Source organism: Lupinus angustifolius, chromosome LG04 (genome assembly GCF_001865875.1).
Source record: "Lupinus angustifolius cultivar Tanjil chromosome LG04, LupAngTanjil_v1.0, whole genome shotgun sequence".
In the NCBI taxonomy this organism is placed as follows: Eukaryota; Viridiplantae; Streptophyta; class Magnoliopsida; order Fabales; family Fabaceae; genus Lupinus; species Lupinus angustifolius.
The window spans coordinates 26,172,142-26,196,551 of record NC_032012.1 but is presented as its reverse complement, the minus strand read 5'-3'; the positions used below and the strand labels follow the sequence as shown (position 1 = coordinate 26,196,551).

At 31.7% G+C, this 24,410-nt stretch overlaps 3 protein-coding genes, 1 long non-coding RNA gene, 1 other non-coding gene and 1 pseudogene across 5 annotated transcripts; 3 read left to right on the top strand and 3 right to left on the bottom strand.

The window, feature by feature from the left end:
• On the top strand, positions 3,439-8,148 carry LOC109346684 (sn1-specific diacylglycerol lipase beta). The gene is made up of 8 exons (XM_019586384.1): positions 3,439-3,610; positions 4,556-4,855; positions 5,011-5,210; positions 5,369-5,716; positions 5,807-6,007; positions 6,158-6,228; positions 6,633-6,772; positions 7,582-8,148. Exons 1-8 carry the CDS (start codon positions 3,583-3,585, stop codon positions 7,926-7,928), a joined length of 1,635 nt encoding a protein of 544 aa, XP_019441929.1. The 5' UTR covers positions 3,439-3,582; the 3' UTR covers positions 7,929-8,148.
• LOC109346686 (LOB domain-containing protein 16-like) lies at positions 12,076-14,112 on the bottom strand. Its single transcript, XM_019586386.1, has 2 exons — positions 13,616-14,112; positions 12,076-12,788 (listed from the first exon to the last, which is right to left on the bottom strand). Exons 1-2 carry the CDS (start codon positions 13,919-13,921, stop codon positions 12,465-12,467), a joined length of 630 nt encoding a protein of 209 aa, XP_019441931.1. The 5' UTR covers positions 13,922-14,112; the 3' UTR covers positions 12,076-12,464.
• On the top strand, positions 16,976-19,854 carry LOC109346685 (outer envelope protein 80, chloroplastic-like). The gene is made up of 11 exons (XM_019586385.1): positions 16,976-17,103; positions 17,250-17,316; positions 17,408-17,443; positions 17,553-17,697; positions 17,800-17,958; positions 18,107-18,177; positions 18,264-18,342; positions 18,455-18,570; positions 18,767-18,914; positions 19,041-19,110; positions 19,440-19,854. Exons 1-11 carry the CDS (start codon positions 17,070-17,072, stop codon positions 19,595-19,597), a joined length of 1,083 nt encoding a protein of 360 aa, XP_019441930.1. The 5' UTR covers positions 16,976-17,069; the 3' UTR covers positions 19,598-19,854.
• On the top strand, positions 20,256-21,404 carry LOC109344906. The gene is made up of 3 exons (XR_002107360.1): positions 20,256-20,464; positions 20,591-20,660; positions 20,990-21,404. It is a non-coding gene; the product is annotated as an uncharacterized LOC109344906 (long non-coding RNA).
• Positions 21,734-21,804, bottom strand: TRNAG-GCC. The gene has a single exon. It is a non-coding gene; the product is annotated as a tRNA-Gly (tRNA).
• Positions 22,939-23,955, bottom strand: LOC109344905 (annotated as a pseudogene).

The following is a 24,410-nucleotide window of genomic DNA, read 5'->3' as shown; positions in this document are numbered from 1 at the left end:
TCTTGAATCTTGATTCTTGAATCTTGATTCTTGAATCTTGATTCTTGATTCTTGATTCTTGATTCTTGATTCTTGATTCTTGAATCTTGGTTCTTGAATCTTGGTTCTTGATTCTTAAATCTTGGTTCTTGATTCTTGGTTCTTGATTCTTGATTCTTGAATCTTGAATCTTGAATCTTGAATCTTGAATCTTGAATCTTGATTCTTGGTTCTTGAATCTTGATTCTTGATTCTTGAATCTTGATTCTTGAATCTTGATTCTTGAATCTTGATTCTTGAATCTTGATTCTTGAATCTTGATTCTTGAATCTTGATTCTTGAATCTTGATTCTTGAATCTTGATTCTTGAATCTTGATTCTTGAATCTTGATTCTTGAATCTTGATTCTTGAATCTTGATTCTTGAATCTTGATTCTTGAATCTTGATTCTTGAATCTTGATTCTTGAATCTTGATTCTTGAATCTTGATTCTTGAATCTTGATTCTTGAATCTTGATTCTTGAATCTTGATTCTTGAATCTTGATTCTTGAATCTTGATTCTTGAATCTTGATTCTTGAATCTTGATTCTTGAATCTTGATTCTTGAATCTTGATTCTTGAATCTTGATTCTTGAATCTTTATTCTTGAATCTTGATTCTTGAATCTTGATTCTTGAATCTTGATTATTGATTATTGAATCTTGAATCTTGATCCTTGAAGAAGGGGAGTGAAGAAGAATTACAAATGTACACAAATTGTAAACACTATATTGGACAATTAGAAAATAGAGTTTCTTTTTTTAAAATATTGAGAAGAACTATTCATTTAATAGAATACAAGTTTCTAGTTCAGAGTTCATTGAAGAATCTTGGGATATGATTTTTTAGGAGTAATCATTATCCATTAGGTTAATGAATTTTGTTTATTTTAAATTAGTTATTTTTGTACCAATGAGATTGTTACTAAAAAGGTTTTGATAACAAGAAATTTAGTTTCAACCATGATCTTCCAGAACTAAGACACATGTTTCTCCAAATACATCAACCTTGCCAATTGGGTTCTTGAGAATTTGTGTTAACAGATAAGTACCTGGAAATTTATAAAATGACACGGATCTTTGGAGGATCCGATTGGAAAGGTTGTTATCATGTTTCGAAGACTGAATTGAGGATGTTTTCAACATGAGTTGTGCATAGGAGAAACGAAGAACATTAATTCTTGCAAGTGATTTGCCCCAATTCTTGTACACGAAATCCTCTTAAAGATAACCCAGATGTTTCTGCGAAGAAGAATTCCAATTATATAGTATTAGAATTAACTCAATTAAGTAATTTGGTAACCTTAGAAATTGATATGAATAACACCAATAGTTTATTTGTCTGGTCGGTTAAAAAAACAGCATTGTTAAAACCAGACATTACAATCTTCTTATAGAGTTCACTGATCCAAGATAATACTAAAGATTCCAAGTGGTCAAAACCTTATTGCACTGTCTAGAAAAATGAAAACTGAGCCAATAATAACCTACATTACAACAACATCTCTTATACCAACTCACCACTTCAATAACCTTAATACAAGAATTTCCAATTAAACCGTTGAAATTGTACCCCATAAAATATACATTGTCATACTAGTTTCTTTTAATTTTCACTCATAATGGAAGTAACAGACAATACAAAAACACGTGGGAGCATGGTGGAACAAATTGAATCCACAAATAGTGAAGGTAAGGGAAACAATTATACAATAGAACACATGAACCCCTCACAAACGCTTCATCAAACACTTAACATGCGTTCATTTGGGGGCACAGTAGCAGAAGAATAACAACAAGAATATAATAATAATAATATCAAAAGAATGACAAAAGATTATGGTAGCAGCGAAAGTGAGGATAAAGAAAGAGAATAGATACCTTCATTTGGGGGCACAGTAGCAGAAACAAGAAGACAAAGAGAGAGCGTGGAAATCAACAACCAAGTAGAACATTATCTTTTTTTATTTTTTATCTGTTAGTTATTTGTTAGTGACACACACTTCTATTAGTGTTTGTTTGTTTGAGGAACAAAAAAATGAAAGGAAAGATAGACAATGGTGAGAGTTTAAATCCAACTCTACTCAACTAACAGTGGAATGAATAATCAACTAGCTGGTTGAGTTGAGAATTGAAATGATGAGAGACAATAAAATAAAGCAAACAACAATGTTAGTTTAGTTATATTTAATCTATAGGAAAAACCCAAAATAATCACCCACCATGGTGTAATTTATGGTTCTCCCTATTTTGTCCTTGCTATTTTCTATTTTTTACAAAAAAAAATCATATATAACCCAATGTTCATCTCCACATAATATATATTCATATTATTTTGTTAATTATTTTTTATTCTTACATATGACTATTAGTTTTTAATATAGAACATGAATGCTCAATTTACACCAATCAAATAAATTCAACTTTATATTACAAATATTAACACAAAATATTATATTTGACATTCATGACATACAAACTATACATTATAAATGATAAGAAAGTATGTTGACAGACACAATAGTAGCTGTCAACACGCTAATTTTGATAAATATATTTATATATTTGTATGCAAGTTATGTATTGTTTATTTTTTTTTTGTGTCTCTCGTATATATATATATATATATATATATATATATATATATATATTTATGTATGTACTTTTAATTTTATTTAGGGTGGTGAGCAGATCTACTATGCTCATGTGTAGGATGGACAGAGCATGATATTTCACGCCCTATCTAATAACGAGCATAGTCATACCCACCCTAATTTAAACGGGCATGAGCAGAGCAAGCAAAATAACCCTAATTGCCAATATTAATCATAATATTACATCAAAAATATGATTAGCATAAATTATCTCGAAATATGTATATATTTAAAAAGGAATTGTGAGTCCGGATAGTCTATTATCAAATTCTATCCAATAGTAGACTTTAAAATCTTCATCTCATTACTCGTGAGTCCAAAAATATATAACAAAACTCGATTTGTTACAAGTATTACTCATAAGTTCATATATTTATTGCCATCCTTAGTCTTAGTAAACCCCAATCCACCTCAATTTTTCATTCATATATAAAAAATATAATTATGATAAAATTATTTGTTCCGGTGTTCACAACAAAATTAAAAATAACTAAAAAGATTAATTTTATTTTGAAGTTTCAATTTAATTTGCTAACAAATAAAGTGCTAATTTAGTCATATGTATTATTTGTAGGTTTCAATTAAGAAAAAAAATGTATATATTAAGTGTAAGATTAAATTAACTTACAATGATAAAATTGATAAATAGTAAAAAGATAGTAAACTAAATTCACCCTTGATTTGATTAGATTAAAAACAACAAAAATGACTAAATTGAGAGAAGTTAATAATGAAAATAGCATTTTAGGCATTAAATAATTCAGACTGAAATAAACACGCGACGCCGTGCACTGACGGTGCTTAGAAAAATCAGAGTTGAGAGTGGGAGGTTGATTTATTTGAAGGTATCAGCTCTTTGATTTGGGTAAATCCATTTTTCGATTCTTCATCTCAAATCAATACCCAATACATGATGAAGCGACTCTTCCGTAATATATGTAACTTCATTTCCCTTCTACTTTTCCGTTTCTTTCCTTTAATTTCATTCATTCATACTCGTACCTTCACTTTAATGCTGCATTTGATGCCCTAAATCCTCAGAAACAGAACATCACTGATCTGAATTTTGTTTACATGATAATATTATATGCTATGCTTCTCCAACTCTACAACCCAGTGCGCTATATTGAAGATAATTACATAGAGAGTTATGCAAATTAAAATCATGAATCCATTATTTAAAAGGGATTTTGCTTTGTCACTTTCTATGATGTACTAATACTGGAAGATTAGTTGGGTGTACCTGTGTTGTATTTTGTATTCAATGTATATATGCGTATTATACAGCACCTACTATTGTTTTGGGTATATGTGAATATACATTTTCTTTTTGAGGGAGAAGTGATGAATGAAAATTGTTTAAGTCTTTTAATTTGTGACATTAGGAAGGGGTGATTGTAAATCATGTAACATTTTTTACATGTGTAAATATTATTTTAGATATTTTGTTTAAAAGTTGCATACCCGCGTCTTATTTCTTAAAGAAATTTCTATTGAAGTATTTGTATCTGATATATAGATTGCTAATACATCATATAGATACTTTGATACAGAAAAAATTCATAAAATATTTGGAAGGTATATAGGCAAAAAGTATCTAAAATGAATATTGAAGCATCCAACTTATCGGGTACTGGTATAATACATATTGGATACCGGTATGACAACCATTTTGAAGTATCAGTTCTACATATTGTGTTGTAAATCTGGTTGAGGTTATTTCAGTAATACCTTACTGATAGTAATGAAGAACTGGTATTACCAAATGTCTTATCAGAATGGGTCCCAAGTGTCTGTAGCCTAGCATCTAAGTTCCGTTATATATGTTAATACAAGTTTCTTGCTATTAAGCTCCATGTCTATTCTTTTTATTCAATTTTCAGATTCTACCAAAAGTTTTCTCAATAGAGAAGAGCCATGTCGGAACTATATGCATAGCGTTTTTAATCGATTTCAATGGAGAAGATCAGGGGCACATAAGGTCGAAGATGGTAAGTTAAAAGATGAGCAAGAAATTTCTTTCAAATCTGAAGTTAAGAAGAAGGTAGATGATGATGATGGAACTACCAAATACAGTTCTGATGATGAAGACCCCTCAGATAGTAAGTGGAAGTTAGAGATGGCTTGGCTCACAAAAGCACTTGAACCAGCTCTGCAACTTTGTAGGCGGGCTCTGCCAGCAGGTCCGTGAACTTCATAATATGTTTCATGTGATGACTTGACCACATCATATGCTATAAAATTAATTGGGATATTTGTATGTTTCTGGCGCTAAAAAAAACATCATCATCCAATGTTTCAGTTTGCTTTATATTAACACAAGGTCCATGTTATGCAGGAGATGTAATTGGAAACAAACCCCCACCAAGCAGTCGATCCCTTATGGAAATAATTGCCTGCATTCAACAAAGCAAGATTGGAATCCAGGATTGGAGCTTGACTGACCTTACCATTGGCTTGTATCTGATCTATCTTCGTCAAGCTTCTACACATGCATTTGAAGATTTGAAAGGCATTCGGATATCATCAGAATCAATAGTAACTTCGTAACCTCTATTTTAGATGCAGAAGCATACATGTTCACATGATATTGGTTACACATAGATATCTTATACAATTCTTATTAGCATATCACTCCAATTAATTGTGATCCACAAAATGCTTCACTCTTATCAGGATATCTTATCGGATTTCAGGTTCAAGATCTCATTTATCACCTTGAGTTGGCTAAAGGTGCTTATAAGGATAATGCTGCAGTGCTTGCTAGGAACAGCATGCTTAGAGAAAATAGTGTGTTAAAATTTGTTAAAAACTCCAGCATAATGAGGCCTGCGTATTATGTCGGTGTTGATACCCGTAGAAAGCTTGTAATTTTGGGAATTCGTGGAACACGTACTGTATATGACCTTATCACTGATGTTCTTTCATCAAGTGATGAAGTCACCTTTGAGGGCTATTCGACACACTTTGGCACTGCTGAATCTGCTCGTTGGTTTCTTTGGCATGAGATGGAAACCATAAGAAAATGTTTGAAGAAACATGAGGTGGCATGATGTTGTCTTTATCAATTTTGGTTTACATTTCTGACTTGTTTTTCTTATTCATAGTGTGAGGTATGTCTAACTCATTAACAGGGATTTAGGTTAAGACTTGTCGGTCATTCTTTGGGAGGTGCTATAGCTTCTTTATTAGCAATAATGATCCATAGAAAATCATCGAAGGAGCTGGGTTTTAGCCCTGACATTGTATCTGCTGTTGGGTATGGAACTCCACCATGTGTATCCAGAGAACTTGCTGAAAGCTGCTCTGGCTATGTAACAACAGTCGTGATGCAGGTGCGTGATTGCATTTGATCGTGTCTGTATGACAATATTTGATCTAGAAGAAAGTGATTATATATACTGGTGTCTTGAGATTATCAGATTCTTCACCGAAGTATAATTGGTTTTGATTCTCGTATGACTTTTGCTTTTTGACATTTACAGGATGATATTATACCTAGACTAAGTGTAGCTTCCATAGCAAGGCTCAGAAATGAAATTCTTCAAACTGATTGGTGAGATTTAGTTTAGTCTTGAACTAAGCATTCCCCTCTCCCTGTCTCTTAAGAGAATAAGAAACATTCAGGAAAGCAATCAGGAATCATTTGCAGCCCTGTTATAAAAAAATATTGATATGTTTCAGAACTGTTACTATATTCCTCCTTTTGTTTGTGGAATTGAAAACTCAGCCTTTTGGGTGTTGGTATTAACTAAGCAAGATAAGAGGGTAAAAATGTGCACTGACTGAATATTCCCATAAAGAATTCCTACAATGCTGCAAAGCTTAAATATCTAATATTTACGAGGCAGTTTTAAACTAGTTGCAATATAAACTGTATTATTTATGTTATGGTCACTCTTTTTTTTGCATTTGAAAGTTAGCTAAGAAAAGGTTCATTCAAATTATATTGTTTTTCAGGATGAGTGTAATTGAGAAAGAGGACTGGAGAAGTGTCATAGATTTCGTTACAAATGCGAAGCAGGTTGTGTATTTGGTGCAAGATGTGGCTCGCAAACTGGCTGATTATGCAAACTTCGGGGGAGACAAAAGTTTAACTCGTAAGCTTTGCTGCACTGGTTAAAATTTCATTTTATCTGAAAAGGTGGAATTAGGTAGTGTTTGGTGTACGGAGAAAAAAAGGATGAGATGTTCTGTTTTGCTCTCTTTTGGTTCCGTCCATTATAATGGATCCAAAATGTCTCATTTTTAATTTCATTTGTTGTTTTGATGTACTTATGAAATACATCAAATATAGAATAGAACTTGTATTCTCTATTCCATCCCATCCTAACATTTCTACAAAACACTGCATTGGATTCTTTCTATACTATGGCACTATTTCAAACCTTAGTCAAACATGAATTAGCCTACCCAGGGCAGTGGGTGTCCTATAACTGATTAGATTTTGGGCATCTAATTACAATGTTGAAGAACCAATCAAACCTCTTTCTTATGCTCAATATAATTTTTTTGGTCCATACGCTAATTAAGAAGCATGATAAAGATATTAGGATGTTTAAGCATTGGCATTTTTTTAATGTCGAGGTACCCTTGCCAAAACCAGACTAATCCCTATGCCTGTGGCCCCCATTTCAATTCCAAGGCGGCCCTTCACGAGGATCGAACATGTAATCTGGTGGTCAAAATTTTTCACCAGTTCGGACATTGGCATCTGATTTCTTTATACATAAATAACCCAGTTATTTGTTAGTAAATATTGTATGAACTATTGAAATTGCATTTGAAATATGAAGAAATTGTTCATTAAACTTGCATTCGTTGGTGTTTAATGGTTACTCGTGTTATTTAAATGTGTTTATTATCGTCTAACTTTTCTATCATAAACCGTTTCGGTGTGTGTGAACAGCTGGTCCCATTGGTAAAGAGTTGCCAGTTGCTACAGAAGCTTCTCTGTCCCCCAAAGCAGCAAAGAAAGATTCAGTTGTCATGAAAGTTGAGGGAGCTAAACCTGCAGTACCTGAGGAGTTATTTATACCTGGGTCTGTTTACTATCTGAAGAGGAATTGGGGATCACAAAATGGTACTGGGAAGGATTTTTTCACTCTTTTGAAGAGGGAACCCGGTGAGCACTTCCAAAAGATAATTCTTTCAGGCAATTTGATCACAGACCACAAATGTGATAGCCATTATTATGCTTTGAGAGATGTTCTTAAAGATTTGCCATGGTGTGGTGAAGAAGGTATTTTTAGATAACAGAGACATGTATTCTCTAAAGATGCCATTTAATTGGAATAAAACTGTACATTGTATAACTAGTTTTTTGCACTTGGAAGGTGTATCTAATAGCATAGTAGATTAAAAGTTGGGCAATTTTTGTAAACTAAATAAGAATTATGGACACTTATTCCAATCCTAAGAATAAGGATTGGATTAGTTTTGAAGCAAACATTCAATCATTGTTGTGTTTGTTTCATTGAGGGCCAAGATGTTGTAGCTTTCCACTTATTGTGCACTTATACCTTCTCTTAAGAGAATCACATTTTTGTGTTAACAGTTATTACCCCTCTTTGAAAGCATAAAGAGAAGGAAGAGTGTGTTATCTGATGAATGTTTAATCATTTTGTTGTTACAATTTTCATAACTTGGTTAAGAAAACATGCATGGTGGAATTAATATCTTGTGATCTTATTCATCGACTTAGCTAGATCCCATGTTCTTCTATATCAGATGTGTTTATGTGCAGGGCTAATCTCCCATAAGTATTCATATTCATGAACATAAAAATTTGGACAAAATGGTTTCTAATTTATGTATTTTTAGGAAACAAATATATGTATATATATATAGAGAACTTAATAAAAATATGTGTAAGTAAATAATATTTAACGTAATGTCAAAATATTGATATGCAACTGATAATTAAATTCTGTCCTAATGGATTTAATATACATACACTGACAGTGTAAATGTTTTTTATACTGTTAGCAAATCATCTTCATTAATTTATTAATCACTATTAACTCTAAAATAACAGTAATATAAATTAATGATGAATAATGCGTTAAGTTAACATTTTTTACACTATAAAAGCACAGATTTTAAAATCATAAGTAAAACGAAAAAAAATGAAGAAAGGCATGAGACAAAGTCCTAATCTAATCCACATCATTGGTCTCCAAATAATGCAAAACACTTAAAGTTGCACGTGTGGTCGACTTCAAATCTTGACTAAATCTATAGAGTATAGCCTTAAGGCTTTTCGTCGGGACCATTTCAAAAATTAAAACATTTAATTACACACAATAAAAGCAAAAATATGTTATTTGAGTATGCTTAACTACGATATCTAAACAATACTTAGTTCACATTTATATATAATATGTATAAATTACTCACTAGAATAAGATCTATACGTTCTCGAGTAAATTACTAAATTGGACTTTTGCTTATATCAACAATTTTTTCATACATAATATAAGTATGAAATTTCTATTTTAAGAAATTCAATTATATGATAGACTTTGTTCGTTATATATCAATTACTATTATTTTTATAAGATGGAGGACTATAATTTTTTCATTTCATGTATAAAATTTGCTATCCAATTTAAGAATTCTCCATATTACTACAACCATCTTGGCCTAAATAAAATAAAGACCAGTAAAACTTCTCCAAATTTTTAAAATGTATTTGTTTATTATATTATATGTACCTAGCAACTCATCAATAAAGTAAAGACCAGTAAAACTTCTTGTATTTGCTTTATGTTGGTTCCATTCGAGTTTTTTTGGGACACAAACCTTTATTCTAACGTTCATATTTTAATATTTTATCATCACTCATCTAAAATTATTTGTAAACTATTTCCATTTTAAATGCCTTTCCAGGTGCAAATAATGGAGGAATGGGGATCAGCTGTCCCACTCTTTTGTGTCTCAATCTAATGGAAATTTGACATATATTTCAAAAAAAATTAAGAAAAATATAAAATAATATTTTTATGTGATTTAGTAGGATATCATTAACTTGAGACATGTGGACGAGAAGTTTTTGGGACGAAGGATCTCGTTCATAATGGAGGACATGCATGTCCCAATTGTAGTCCAAAGCCAAAAGTATTTTTGGATTCTCCTTTTTTTTACTTTCCCATTTTTTAATACATCTTGACTAAACTTATAATACTCTTATTTATTTGTTCACCCTAGGTTGTGAAGGAGATCCTTCAATACTAAAATAAAATAAAATTGAAGACTAATTTATCCTAAACCACTTATTTAAAATAGAAATCTGTAAGATAAAATTTATTTTTCTTTTTTTTTAAATGATATTACCAAACCACTTATTTATACTTTCCATAAATATATAACCCACTTTCTTAAATCTTTCTCCCACTCAGATATGGGAGATCTTTATGCTAGTTTCAGTTTTCTTGCCAGGGTCATAACTTCTTACATGCTTGATGGGTCATTCTTTTAAATAAGCAAAGCTCAAGTTGCTCAAATTGAAAATCAAGAATATTGTTCGACCTGCTACCGGGAGCCTCCGACTATCGGGGAGTTCCATTATTACATGGGCATTAGGTTCATGAGCTTTTCTTCTTATAAACTCTTTCACCCCCACCACATATCCAATGTGAGACTTCACACTTGAATAAACCCAACAAATATAAAACTCAATTTGCAAAAGAGATGATAAATGGTTGGGAGTTTGAGTTTTATATCTCATTAATCAAGAAAGAGTACTATTTTGTAGTTATTTATAACCCACTTGATCAATTATGTAATTAAACCAAATTCCAATTAGACAATTCATGATTAAGTCAACATAAAGTTCAAGTACATTTGTGGTTTATGATCACATGAATAGCACTGTGCAATAAGGAATCAATTTCATTTAGTACAGTTTCTCTTTTTTTTTTGTCTGTTTATCATCACAAGTATTTTATTTATTTGATTATCACAGTAGTGTCACCCTCACCCACAATAAGTATATTGAGCTAAATGCATTATTGATTTAGTCAATTCAATGGCTCTATATCAATGTACCAAATAAAAACAAAGCTTTCAAAAATATATATAGCCGAAGAGAAGAGCTATCACATCATGTATATTTTTCTCTCCTTTTTATTTTGTCAATTTGATTTCCCAAGTAAAATTAATTATTTCAATTATCCATCAGACCCATGATTCACCTAAGGAGAATAAGCAATGCCAAAATGGTTAGATTTTCAAGCAGTATTAACTACTTTTACACTTGAGGACGATATAATATCCATGTATAAATCTTTATATACTAATAATACATAAATATTATATTGTTTAGTAAAATCGAAATAAAACCCATAAAAATATAAGAATGGTTGAAACAAAACTTGTGATGTAGCATATGCATTAACCGAGGAGACACCTTGTCTACTTGTATGAATACAAAAATCATTAGCGTATGGTTAAGTAGCACACACAAATGTTAGGTAAACCTACTAAGTCAAGTGGGGTCCATTAAGTACTCACCCTAAGCTTAACTATAGTGATAGGATCCAAGTCCTCAAAAACAAAGGGAACGTTGCATTTGGATCTAAACATGCTGAGAAATGGCCCAACTTAATCACTTTTCACTTGAGTTACTCGTTTCCAAATTATTGCAACATAAAACAGAGAGAATATTATAGACTCATACTCCATGATTAAGTCTCATGCATGTTCTCTCAACAATTCATCTTATATATATTAGTGATGAGTGCCTTAAAAGTTGGTTCATATATCTTATCCTATGGACATGCTAGAGTTGCATAACATTTATGGTATCACCCTTTTTTTATACCACCAAAAGTATCCCCTCACTCTGTGGTCATAGCTAAAGAATTAATCATCTTTTGAGTACATAGTTATTTCTCTCAACAAGTATTGTTCACAAAAATTGATTCTTTTAACTTTTTAATTTTTGTGGGATCTAATGAGGCCTTACCACTAGGCCAATATCTTATTGGTGCTCTAATGACTTAAGTTAGAATGATAAATTTATTTTGAGTAAGAGTTAGAAACCCACTATGATAAAATTAATAATTTACTATGATCTTGAATTGAAGAGAATCACCCTTCACCCTGATTTTTTCTTTAAATAAAAAGGAAAAAGCTCACAAGAAGCATGAGTGAAATTATTTTCTAACATATGATGAGAACATATCTACATGAGATGAATACATGCTTGTCTTTTAAGAGAAGTTACAAATCCAATTTAACCTTGATGGGAATTCCAACAAGATTTTTCTGCTTTATTTTCTAGTGCCAATATTATTGTTATCTGAAAGAAGTTCAACTAAGCTTCTGATTTCTTAGAAAATAATCTACTTTATAGGCAGGAGACAAAGGACATAATTCAAAGGCAGACATCATTATTGATCTTTGAAAAAAAAAGGCATAGAATACATAATGATATGAAAATCCTTATTTTGTAGGCTTCTTTTTATAGTTTAAGTGTGTCTCCATTATTGCCGTTCATATAAAACTACTTTATTCACACACTGGAAAGTTAATCACTTATTAGTTGATTCAGAGAAAAGGGTAGATAGTGACTTTGCTAGCTAGTCTGCAAAAAAAGTTAATTTATTTTGGATTGAACCCACAAACAGAAAAGCCTAATGCATGGTTTAGGCTTATAATTTATGGCAATTAAGTTTTGATCTTGGCACACTCAGTATATACAATACTAGGCAAAAAGCATCCCTTAACATGAAATTGAAGGGAACATCTTTAAAGTTAACAAAGACATATACTAGCTTTATAGAGAAGCTAGTTATAGTTCCTTTGCATCATTCTGAGTGCTAAATCTTGGAGCTCACCAAAGTCATTGTTATATGATATTTTCTTAGCCCAAGCTTGGAATGAAGAATCTTCTATGCTTTGTGTATCTTGCATGCTCATTCCATCACTGGTGCTGCTATGATCAATTGATGACTCAAGTGAACTTTGAGGAGATATAGGGTTCATCATTGAAGTGGTACAAAATGGATTGAATGGTTTTGCAGCAACATTCCCTGACCATTGATTCTCTATCAGATTCTGATGTGCCAGTTGTGCTTTTGCTTGCATCAGTTGTGCCTGCAAGCATGCCACCTACATTGAAAACCAAAAGGAACATAACTGTTAAGGGAAGAATTAATAAGCATGGTCCATGACCAATTAAATATGTTGATATGACTGTGTTACTAAATTCACAATAATAATGTTTATCTACTAAATTAGTCTAATCGTATAAAACCCTACGGAATTCCTAAGTTTGAAGGTTCGATTCCTGAAAGTGATACTTATTGGGATAGAGAGATACAGTCACGAACCTCGAAAGAAATTAGTTACTTACCAAAAAGCTAAAAACATATATTTGGTAGTAACAAAAAAATGTTTATCTCAATGATTGATTTTAGTTAGACCACCGTTTACACAAAGTTCTAGCTAACCCTTTAAATATGAGTAATGATATTCTCCCATTAATTTTTCCAACACCACTTATCATACCCATTTTATAACCATAGATTGTAAAAGTGATAAGATCAACATTTTCCTTTAATCATGCTGACACAAATGTCTTTCTTCTCTAAAATAGGGGTGTATGGAAAACAAGTGTTGCAAAAAGGGGGTTTGTATAAACAATTGACTTTGCATATATACTTATAGTCAATAAACAATATTCTTGGGTTGGCTCTTGGTAGAAGCCAAAGGTACCAACACATCAAGCAAGAAAAACCATTTTTTTATCACCAGGTATAGTTACACTTGCATTATACACCATGCTCATGTAAGTATGATTTACAACTTTCATATACAATTACAATACAAATATTTGTGTATGTACCTGTTTTTGAAGAGACTAGAATGATATTTTCATAAAAGTAAAAAGATGATTAGAATTTGTGATGATGAGCTTAGTTTATAAGTGTATGTACCTGTTGTTGTAAGGCAAAAATATGTGAGACACAACCATAAACAGGGTCTCTAATACGAGCTTGTGCTTCATAAGCAATTGTAACCACAGCCTCACATCGATCATGAGCTGGTATATTGAAGAGTAACTTTGAAACATTGCTAGCACCAAACACTTTATGTATGGCTGCAAATCTATCAGCTCCTTGTTCAGAACAAAAGTAAGGAGCAAAGATACAATCTGGTGCGCACTTTCTTCTAAGGAACTTGCATGCCCCACATGGAGATCCAGTGCTAGAGCCTGTGCCATTTCCACTAACAGAATCCATGGTCTTATGTTGTTGTATGTAGTTTTATGTTATATAAGAAACTGAAACAAGTGAATAAATATTTTTAGGCACACGAGTACACTAGGAAATGGTGCAAAAAATAAGAGGGGTATGGTGTATGAGGATGGGAAATGATATTTATGGTTAGGGGTAGAAGTGGGTGGGACATTGGGAACAAGGGACAGAAAGAAGGGAAGTGTCCTATAAGAAATGTGAATGGGGGACATGGGAGGCACATATGTAGGGTTGTAATGGGACATTTATTTTGTTAAGGTAATACAAGATTCATTTTTCTAATTTGGACTATGTTTCAACCTCCAAGATATACATATAATTAATATACAGTTGACATCTTTATAAGTATCTTTATTTTGATTTATATATAGCTAGTACCATTTTAGCTCGTTCAATGCATGGGTTAATATTATTATTGCGTTCATATTTATTAAATAATTCATAAGAATAGCTTTTTTCCAATTTATGAGAAGAGGGTACTCAAAAATATAAAAAATAACACTTTTTAATAAACAATTTGAGGACTACCAATAAAATTTAAATTGAGTATCACAACAATTTAAATATCATATCAAATAATCAAATAGAGCATTAACAATAATTTTATTTCATACAAGTTCTATATAAATGTTAATCTTGTTTTAATGACATTAATTTTGGTTCACCTCAATACTAATATTAAGAATAGAATAGCGATCTTTAATGAACTACAATTAAAACAAAGAAATAAATATTTTTTGAAATTCTTGATATGCTACATGGCAAAGGTTAGAAGTAAGTATTTAGTGAGATTGCATAAGAGAAACTATAACTATAACTTTTGTTGTTAAAGTAAAATTGTATAAATGATTCTGGTGAGACTATCATAGTTTTAATTATACATAGAAGGTTGAGAAATAATAATCTTTAAATTTGTTCACGTAACAAATGTCTATTCCTCAAATGCTAAATACATTGGGGACAGTACAATTTTTTTCATAAAAACTCTACTTAATTTTCAGAGTTTATGTATTTGATTTTAGAAGAAGCAGGACACTTATGCGGTATTTTTGTATATCTTTTAAGTTTAGAAGTGTTTTCACAAACCTAAATTTAAGGTTATTTGGTATAAAGAGTGTTTTTGCAATCCTCTAAAGTTTAAGTGGCTTATAGTTTATGCGTTAAAACTTTCGAAGTGAATTTGTCCTCTGTTAACACGGTCTTTTTTGAAGTAAGCAGTCATTAAATTAAAAACAATCTTAATAGAGAAATTTTCATTAAATGTACATACAGCAAAACTTCAATGAGAATATTATTATTACATGTATTAAAATTGACTTTATTATTTAATAAAAAAGGGTCTCGAAAAATACATTATTTGTGCGCCGAACGCTGCATCTTCTGTCCCTTTCTGACGCTGCCACTTGTACCGACACCTTTCTATTTATTTGGTGCACATCCAATTTTTGTGTATCTTATATTATATTTATGTTTCTTCTTTCACCTAACACTAACATTTAGTTTTTTCACATTCTATAGAATATATAACATTTTAATCAATAAAATTTATTTGACACTATAGTTATATAATAACTATGCAACTTATCTTTATGTTTGTTTGTACTTTTGTTTTTGCATTGACTCTTAAATTATGTTACTAACTAGAATAAACAATCATAATAATGAATTTCTATACTAATATATAACGCTGTAGCATAAATAACATTTATCTATATGTAAGGTGGTAAAAAAAATAACATTTCAAAATTCCCTCTACTGAATAGTATAATCTCTATAACTAATTAAGTATATAACATAAAATTGTTATTTTCAAAAGAAAAATAAAAATAAAATTAACGAGGACAAAATATGTCTCTTTTCGCCATTAATTTTTATATTCTTCCATTGTCAACCATATTCTTACATTTCCTCATTATTTATGCTTCGGAAAGCGTTCTCTAGCCTAACAAAAGAAACAATGAAAGCGTTCTGGTTTCAAAATTATACTGTACGACAATGAAGTATAAAGCTTAGTTTAATCACTGTGAGTCCATATTTTCAGCTCATACAAAAATTTGTTCACATAAGAACAGTGTGTTATTTGTACAATTTAAGTTAAATTAACACTAAACTTAGACTCCTATTTTGTGATAACAAAAAAGAGAGGTAACAAGCTAGTTTTGATATAAAGTTGTCCAAATAATATTTTTGGTTCACATAAATAGAATAGTATAATTATATAATTGTGACAAGCTAGTAATGAAATCTTTTCATACTGTTAGCTTGGGAGCCAAATTTCTAAATATATCATTAAAAATAAAAGAGTATGATATGTTTAACTGTTTTTATAATTATAATTCACTGCTGTATTGGGTTCTTCTAGATTTTCCTTCTATGGCTTGGTCTTAAGAAACAGTCCTAAACACATGGGCCATTAATAGTTTTTATGAAGCATTATTGCACCAATGCACTTATATACCTTTTCTTCTTTTGTAGCGTATTAGTCTCCACATGTTTCTTCTATTACTTGTTATGAACACTTCTTTTAAAAATCTCTAAATTAAGTAGAAGCTAAATAATAATATGATAAGTTTCGGTAGCAACTTTTGCTGAACAAAAAGTATAAAAGAGGAATAATATGAGGACAAGGTTAAGGTTAAGGTTAAGGTTTAACTTGTTGGGTTGAGTTGTTTGTGCCATGCTTATGTCTACTACCAAAAAGAATAAAAAGAAAGAAGAATAATAAGTAGTCCTTGTATAGAGTCACAAGGCAAGATAGAAAATACATAACATATCAATAAAGGAATAAGTATAATATATATTTTTTTTTCTTGAGAATACATTTTTGATAAAATAAACAGTATTGTATATTATTTTAGTATGTTTGAAAGTGAACATGGTTACCTCGTAAACCAGTTATGAAAGTCACGAGTAACATGAATGAGAAAGGTATGAGGTGACAAACTTGGCATCTCTACCAAACAAAGAATGTCAAAGCTATAAAGCTTTGAACCTTCTTTCACCTTTTCCATCATTGAAATGATGATGACAGCATGCATGTTGCAGCAAATATACAAAACTCATCTTTTCCACTTCTATTCACATTTCATTCATGCAGGCTTCAATTGTTGAATTTCATTAATGCCCCTCAAATATGGGAGCTCATAAGAGTATCCATGCTGGCAAAGGTTCATCCCCCAAAACTAAATATTATGAAAAGCTTCAATTATGCTCTAAATTTATCACTATACTTTTCACTTTTTTATAGGAGTTAGTTAAATTTACATATAATTACCATTTACCAAGTATTGAGTGTGAATTTTGTGCAAAGCAGCAAAGCTTGATATTGGAGTTAATTTCATTCAAAAGCTATGTAGTTCCTATGTGCTTTCCCCTCTCAGGTCTCTGATCACTTTATATATGCTTCAAAAACTAAGCTGAGAATTCTATGTTGAATTATTCTCTGACAATGCCTTTCATAAATTCCAACAGGATATCTAGTAATCCTCTTTCTTTGGCTAGTGGCAGGTACTAGAAAATTTGGTTTGATTTGTATTAAAGTACATCATATCAAATAAGATTCTTGTATTTTAATGAATGATGAGTTGTAACAAGTATTCCATTTCATTTATTGCAGCCTATGCTTGAAGCACCCAAACTTTTTTGTCAATAGTGATATGCTTGATGTCTTGTGTCACAAGGGGCTGCATGATTCAAATCTCTTGATTGCTTATAGGACAACTAGACCTCTATGTCTTGGTCAGCAATCTCTAACCATTCAGGTTTGCGTTCCACTTTGGCTAAAACTTGATTAAAATTTCACACTAGAAAGAAACAAAAGCAAGGAACTTATCATATATGGCATTGAACTTTTTCCTATACAGCATTCAGTTTCACCTGAGATTGGGATTCATGGAATTCCCATGAACAATTTTTCCCATTCAGAAAGTAGAGGTGTAAGGCTTTCTAAATCTTCAATTGGGTTGGATATGCATGAGCCTTCAAGCTCTAATTGGAGCAGTACAACCAGTGTATACTTTAAGGTTGGTGAATTTAATGTTGTCTATCATTAATTCTTGCCAATATGTTTTGTGCATCTAAATTTGAAGTTCCACTAACTTTAATTTAGAACTTTTTTGTCATCTATGCTGGGATGAGAGAAATAATCAATTGGCATGATCAATTGTGCAGCATATTCATTTTATTAATGATCATGGCCGCTCTATAAGCAGAGATCTAGATGGTTTTCCAGTAACTTGCAGGTTGATGAAATTTATTTCAATTCGGTCCCTAGACATTCAATTAAATACTAATTTTGACATTTTATGTGTCTTAAAATTCTATATAGTGGAAATCCATTTGATAACATGATTGTGATTAAGCAAGAAAATCGGTTTGAAGAAGCAAATGATCATTGTTTTACTCATGTAAGTTTTCTTCATTGGTTATCCAAAACTTTGAAATTAGAGATGTATACTTGTAACTATCTCTTATATGCATGTCACATTCTATTGTAACTATGAGTTGGAATATATTCAGGTCAGTTTACAAATGGAACAAGGGATTCCACTTCAACCAAATTTGCTAACCTTCAACCGGTTTAAATTGTTTGCTTCAAAAGGGTTCAAATTTGGACCAGCATTTTTCTCCACTTGGTGAGTTCTACTTCCATATTCAGTATCATAAATTACTGATTTAGCCACTATAAAAATGACAACGACTTAGGTTTAAAAGGTGTTAACTAAATTTACTTCTTATGCATTATTCATCAAGAGATTATGGATTAGCACAATAAAACCAGAACTCTTTACTTGCATCACAAGCAACAAATTTTCACATCTTATCTGGCAGGTTTACATGTGGTTCAATTGTAGGATCCATTGCTCCACATCAAGCATTTGCAATTGGTGGTCCTAATAGTGTGCGAGGCTATGGTGAAGGTGCAGTTGGTTCTGGACAATCATGTGTGGTATCTAAAAGTGAATTGACATTTCCACTGGTATAATTCTCACTAGCCATTACTTTGCATGTGCAGTATTACAGAGAACATGTTATACTAGTTTTCTTCCTTTTCGATTTTCTTCTCGATCATTGATGTTGATCACCATTCTTACTCTACTTGCAGAACAAGAAAGTTACAGGTCTTATTTTCCTGGACTGTGGATCTGACATGAAGAGTAATCATTGGGTTCCTGGTGAGTTTCATTCAACCACTCAGAAATTTAGTTGCTACTTACAAGTGCCCGATCGTCCCAAAAAGTGTCTCACTCCATGTGGCACCATTGTGATTGGTCAGGGAAATACTTAATTATTAAATTTTTAACTTAAATATATTTTTTTGGACAGAATAAAATCACACTCATAATTTCATATAGTACCACTACTCTACTTAGAATGAAATATTAGATAACTACCTATACTCAGATTTGTCTATAATGTCTATATGAGTATTCTACTTCTGGTGTAGGGTTTTTTCCTAAATGAAATTGTAGTGATTTCTTAGTAGTTTGTTTTAACATTGCAGGAAATCCAGGAGTGAGGAAAGGTAAACCAGGATCTGGGTTTGGGATTGGGTACGGCATTCGGTTCAAAACACAGTTGGCTCAAATCAAAGTTGATTATGCCATGAATGCCTTTCAACAAAGAACTCTCTATTTCGGAATTAGCAATCTGGTTCTATGAATGCTGAAATGGCATAATAATGTTGACAAATTACCCTAGCTTTTCCATTGAAAGGTTAGAAACATTGAAGAATATAACAGCGTTAAATGTCACAAAAGCACTCTAAATGTTACACTCTAACAGTGTGAAAAAGGGTTATTATTGGTTCTCCTTTGACACCAACTCAAGATGTTGTTGTAAATATTCCTCAGCCATACAATATTCTTTGCACAAATAGTGTACTTCTTTTATGGTAATTAGGTATTGGTTAAAGTCAGAAAAAACATGTATAATCACAATCCCATGACTAAGTGTTTGGTTAGTATACTAAATAATTCTGAGTGCATTGGTGTTATGGAGAAGTCTAATAAGTCTAAAACTGTACAGATGTTTATTATTTCTATACATTCTTTTACATATTATTGTCACATTAGTGTGGATGAAAGTTTGGTATTTTATGCAATGTCTTTTGTATCATGTTCTATTTCCTTCGGTACATATACTACTCGAGCACTAACATCAATTCTGTGGGAGAGCCCTTTAATTTTTTCAGGTTGTTGAGTTTTTCTCAAGTAAAATTGGATATATTTGAAAACAAAAAAGAAACGACTTAGGTTTAAAAGGTGTTAACTAAATTTACTTCTTATGCATTATTCATCAAGAGATTATGGATTAGCACAATAAAACCAGAACTCTTTACTTGCATCACAAGCAACAAATTTTCACATCTTATCTGGCAGGTTTACATGTGGTTCAATTGTAGGATCCATTGCTCCACATCAAGCATTTGCAATTGGTGGTCCTAATAGTGTGCGAGGCTATGGTGAAGGTGCAGTTGGTTCTGGACAATCATGTGTGGTATCTAAAAGTGAATTGACATTTCCACTGGTATAATTCTCACTAGCCATTACTTTGCATGTGCAGTATTACAGAGAACATGTTATACTAGTTTTCTTCCTTTTCGATTTTCTTCTCGATCATTGATGTTGATCACCATTCTTACTCTACTTGCAGAACAAGAAAGTTACAGGTCTTATTTTCCTGGACTGTGGATCTGACATGAAGAGTAATCATTGGGTTCCTGGTGAGTTTCATTCAACCACTCAGAAATTTAGTTGCTACTTACAAGTGCCCGATCGTCCCAAAAAGTGTCTCACTCCATGTGGCACCATTGTGATTGGTCAGGGAAATACTTAATTATTAAATTTTTAACTTAAATATATTTTTTTGGACAGAATAAAATCACACTCATAATTTCATATAGTACCACTACTCTACTTAGAATGAAATATTAGATAACTACCTATACTCAGATTTGTCTATAATGTCTATATGAGTATTCTACTTCTGGTGTAGGGTTTTTTCCTAAATGAAATTGTAGTGATTTCTTAGTAGTTTGTTTTAACATTGCAGGAAATCCAGGAGTGAGGAAAGGTAAACCAGGATCTGGGTTTGGGATTGGGTACGGCATTCGGTTCAAAACACAGTTGGCTCAAATCAAAGTTGATTATGCCATGAATGCCTTTCAACAAAGAACTCTCTATTTCGGAATTAGCAATCTGGTTCTATGAATGCTGAAATGGCATAATAATGTTGACAAATTACCCTAGCTTTTCCATTGAAAGGTTAGAAACATTGAAGAATATAACAGCGTTAAATGTCACAAAAGCACTCTAAATGTTACACTCTAACAGTGTGAAAAAGGGTTATTATTGGTTCTCCTTTGACACCAACTCAAGATGTTGTTGTAAATATTCCTCAGCCATACAATATTCTTTGCACAAATAGTGTACTTCTTTTATGGTAATTAGGTATTGGTTAAAGTCAGAAAAAACATGTATAATCACAATCCCATGACTAAGTGTTTGGTTAGTATACTAAATAATTCTGAGTGCATTGGTGTTATGGAGAAGTCTAATAAGTCTAAAACTGTACAGATGTTTATTATTTCTATACATTCTTTTACATATTATTGTCACATTAGTGTGGATGAAAGTTTGGTATTTTATGCAATGTCTTTTGTATCATGTTCTATTTCCTTCGGTACATATACTACTCGAGCACTAACATCAATTCTGTGGGAGAGCCCTTTAATTTTTTCAGGTTGTTGAGTTTTTCTCAAGTAAAATTGGATATATTTGAAAACAAAAAAGAATGTGCACCAGCCGGGAATCGAACCCGGGTCTGTACCGTGGCAGGGTACTATTCTACCACTAGACCACTGGTGCTTATTGCTGTCTTCACAAATTTACATTTACTTGCTCACATTGGAAAGTATAGTATTGGTATTTGAACACATTTATCCCATTAAAAATTGTCTTCTCTAACATCTTCATTCTTCATATTCTTGGAAAGTAGTTCAATTAATGAACAGATAAGGTATTTCATTAATAATAGAAGGATATATATATATATATATATATATATATACTGGGAACATATATCATCATATTCTTATATATCAAAAATGATTAAATATGTATACACTAATAGTGTAAGTATTTTTTTTGCAATGTCAGTAAATCATCCACTATTGATTTGTTAACAATTATTGACTCACAAACAAAAGTAATACAAATCAATGGTGGATGATATGCTAAGATTATAGGTGAAAGGTGTATTCCCACCTGCCTCCAGCGTTATCATATCATGGGTACTTGTTTTCCTAACTTGCTCCTCTTCTTCTAGTTCTTTATTTTCTGATCAATCAAAAAATATATCAAAACATCTTAGTATTGTGACTTATCTAAACATCTTATTCAATATTATTTTCTTCTGATAAGAACTACCTCTCATACCCTTTTTATCATTAAAATCTTTTTTCTTCTTCTTTCTGATTAAGCAGCTAGCAGTTCAGTACCATAAATTTAGAAGAATAAAACAAATAATAGGAAAAGATCAAACACAAAATGTTTGTTTCTGTGGATAGCAAATTATTGCATGTGAGTATACCAACTCTTTTGGATACTCTATGTACACAGATATACTTGTGTGGGCCAACATCTTGGCTAATTTATAATTGAGCTTACCTTCACCTTAAAGCTAACTTGTTAGGAAAAAAATAACTAAACAAATATAAGCGGTTCTTGGTTCATATTCTTCATAATTCAATACTTCAAGCATTATATTTACTTCTTCTCAGTTAAATAGTTCTGAATGGATATATCTATTTTAATGATATGATTCCTTCATTCGGCCTATGTATAAGATAGATTGTTTTATTGTTTGAGCATCACTCTCTCTTGTATGTATCATCATTTTTATTTTTATTTTGTAACATTCCCTTGGTTTCCCATATACTTCAAACAATGCGAAGAACATGAACCAGAAAGGATATGATCTTCATACTCCATGGACTCGGTTATGGGTGGATGATTTTCATTTGTTGAAAACAAAAACTTAAGACATATATATATATAGCAAACTTAACCTAATTTTCATTGCAATAAACAGTAATAAGCTACACACATAAATTAAAAGAGTAGCAAAAGAAATTAACATTCACTAAGTTATGAACTTCTAGTAGAACCCTAGATATATATATATACACACACACACTAGAACTTAGGGCTAGATATTTTCAGGAGAAAACGGATATGTTGAGTACCTTCCTCATCAGAACCTTGAGTAAAACCACCTTAATTTCTTCCATGAGGAACACCTCAAGCTATTGAAACATCCCTTATTACTGTTTCCAGTTACAACTTGTGAACCACATCTCTCTGTACAATTGCGTACCATAGCATGACATGCTTTTATATAATTATTATATATAGTTGGTAGGTAGTAGAACCATAGATATGTATTCTTAGCTTCTTGCTATGGATGATAACCAAGTCTAAGCTCCAAATCAAGACCACCACCCTCTTCAGTGTTGTCTTCTATCTTGTCTGAATTAGTATACAAGCTCAAATTCTGGCTCCAATCTTGTCCAAACAAGTGTCTACGATCCTTTTGGTTTCCTAGATTGGAAGAAGGACTAGTACCACATGTGTGTGAAGGAAAGTAAAATGGATGGTAATTGTTATCAGTAGTATCTACCTCAAGATCAGGAGTGATAGTGGAATAGTAATAAGTATTATTATTATAATTATTCCCTTCTGCAACAAGATGGTTTGGAATTGGTGAATAGAAACCAAGATCTGAATAGTTATTATCATCAACAACCTTGCTTGAACTGGAAGGAAGGAAATTGGGTTTGACCTTGTTATTATTGGCTCTATCTTTTCTGTGTATGTTCATGTGTCCACCTAAAGCTTGTGCTGTAGTGAAGCCTCTCTTGCAAAAAACACACTCATAGGATCTTCCAGTTCCCATGTCATCAGTTTCTTCACTTGAACTCATGGAGAGTACTCTTGTGATGGATAACTCAATTCCATGGTAAAGTATAAGGTATGAGAGGGGAAGGATATTATAGGAAGGAAAAAAGGTTTAGGGAAGAGACAAATAAAGGCATTACCTAAAGATATATGGTCAAGTGAATGTGTTGTAAAGTGGAAAAGTCTTAGAAGTTTGCTTTCAGAATTATTCTGTTAGCAGGCTGTGGATTCATTTGTATAGTAGACAATGATTTTTTATTTTATTTTAATCTTAAACTAGTCTTTTTTTATGATTGATTTGTCTCCCATTTGAGTTGTTGTGCTTTTCATCTTGCTAGGTTTTTCTTAACAAAACCTGTATTGATTGCCAGTTAAGAATACTTCTTAATTTCTACATATATGTACAATGAAAGACCAATTAAATTCTTTACAAAGGTGATGACAATAAAGTTAGCTCATCCTTTTTTTCATGCAATCATATCGGTTAAAACTGGCCAAAATCAGTTATACTAGTC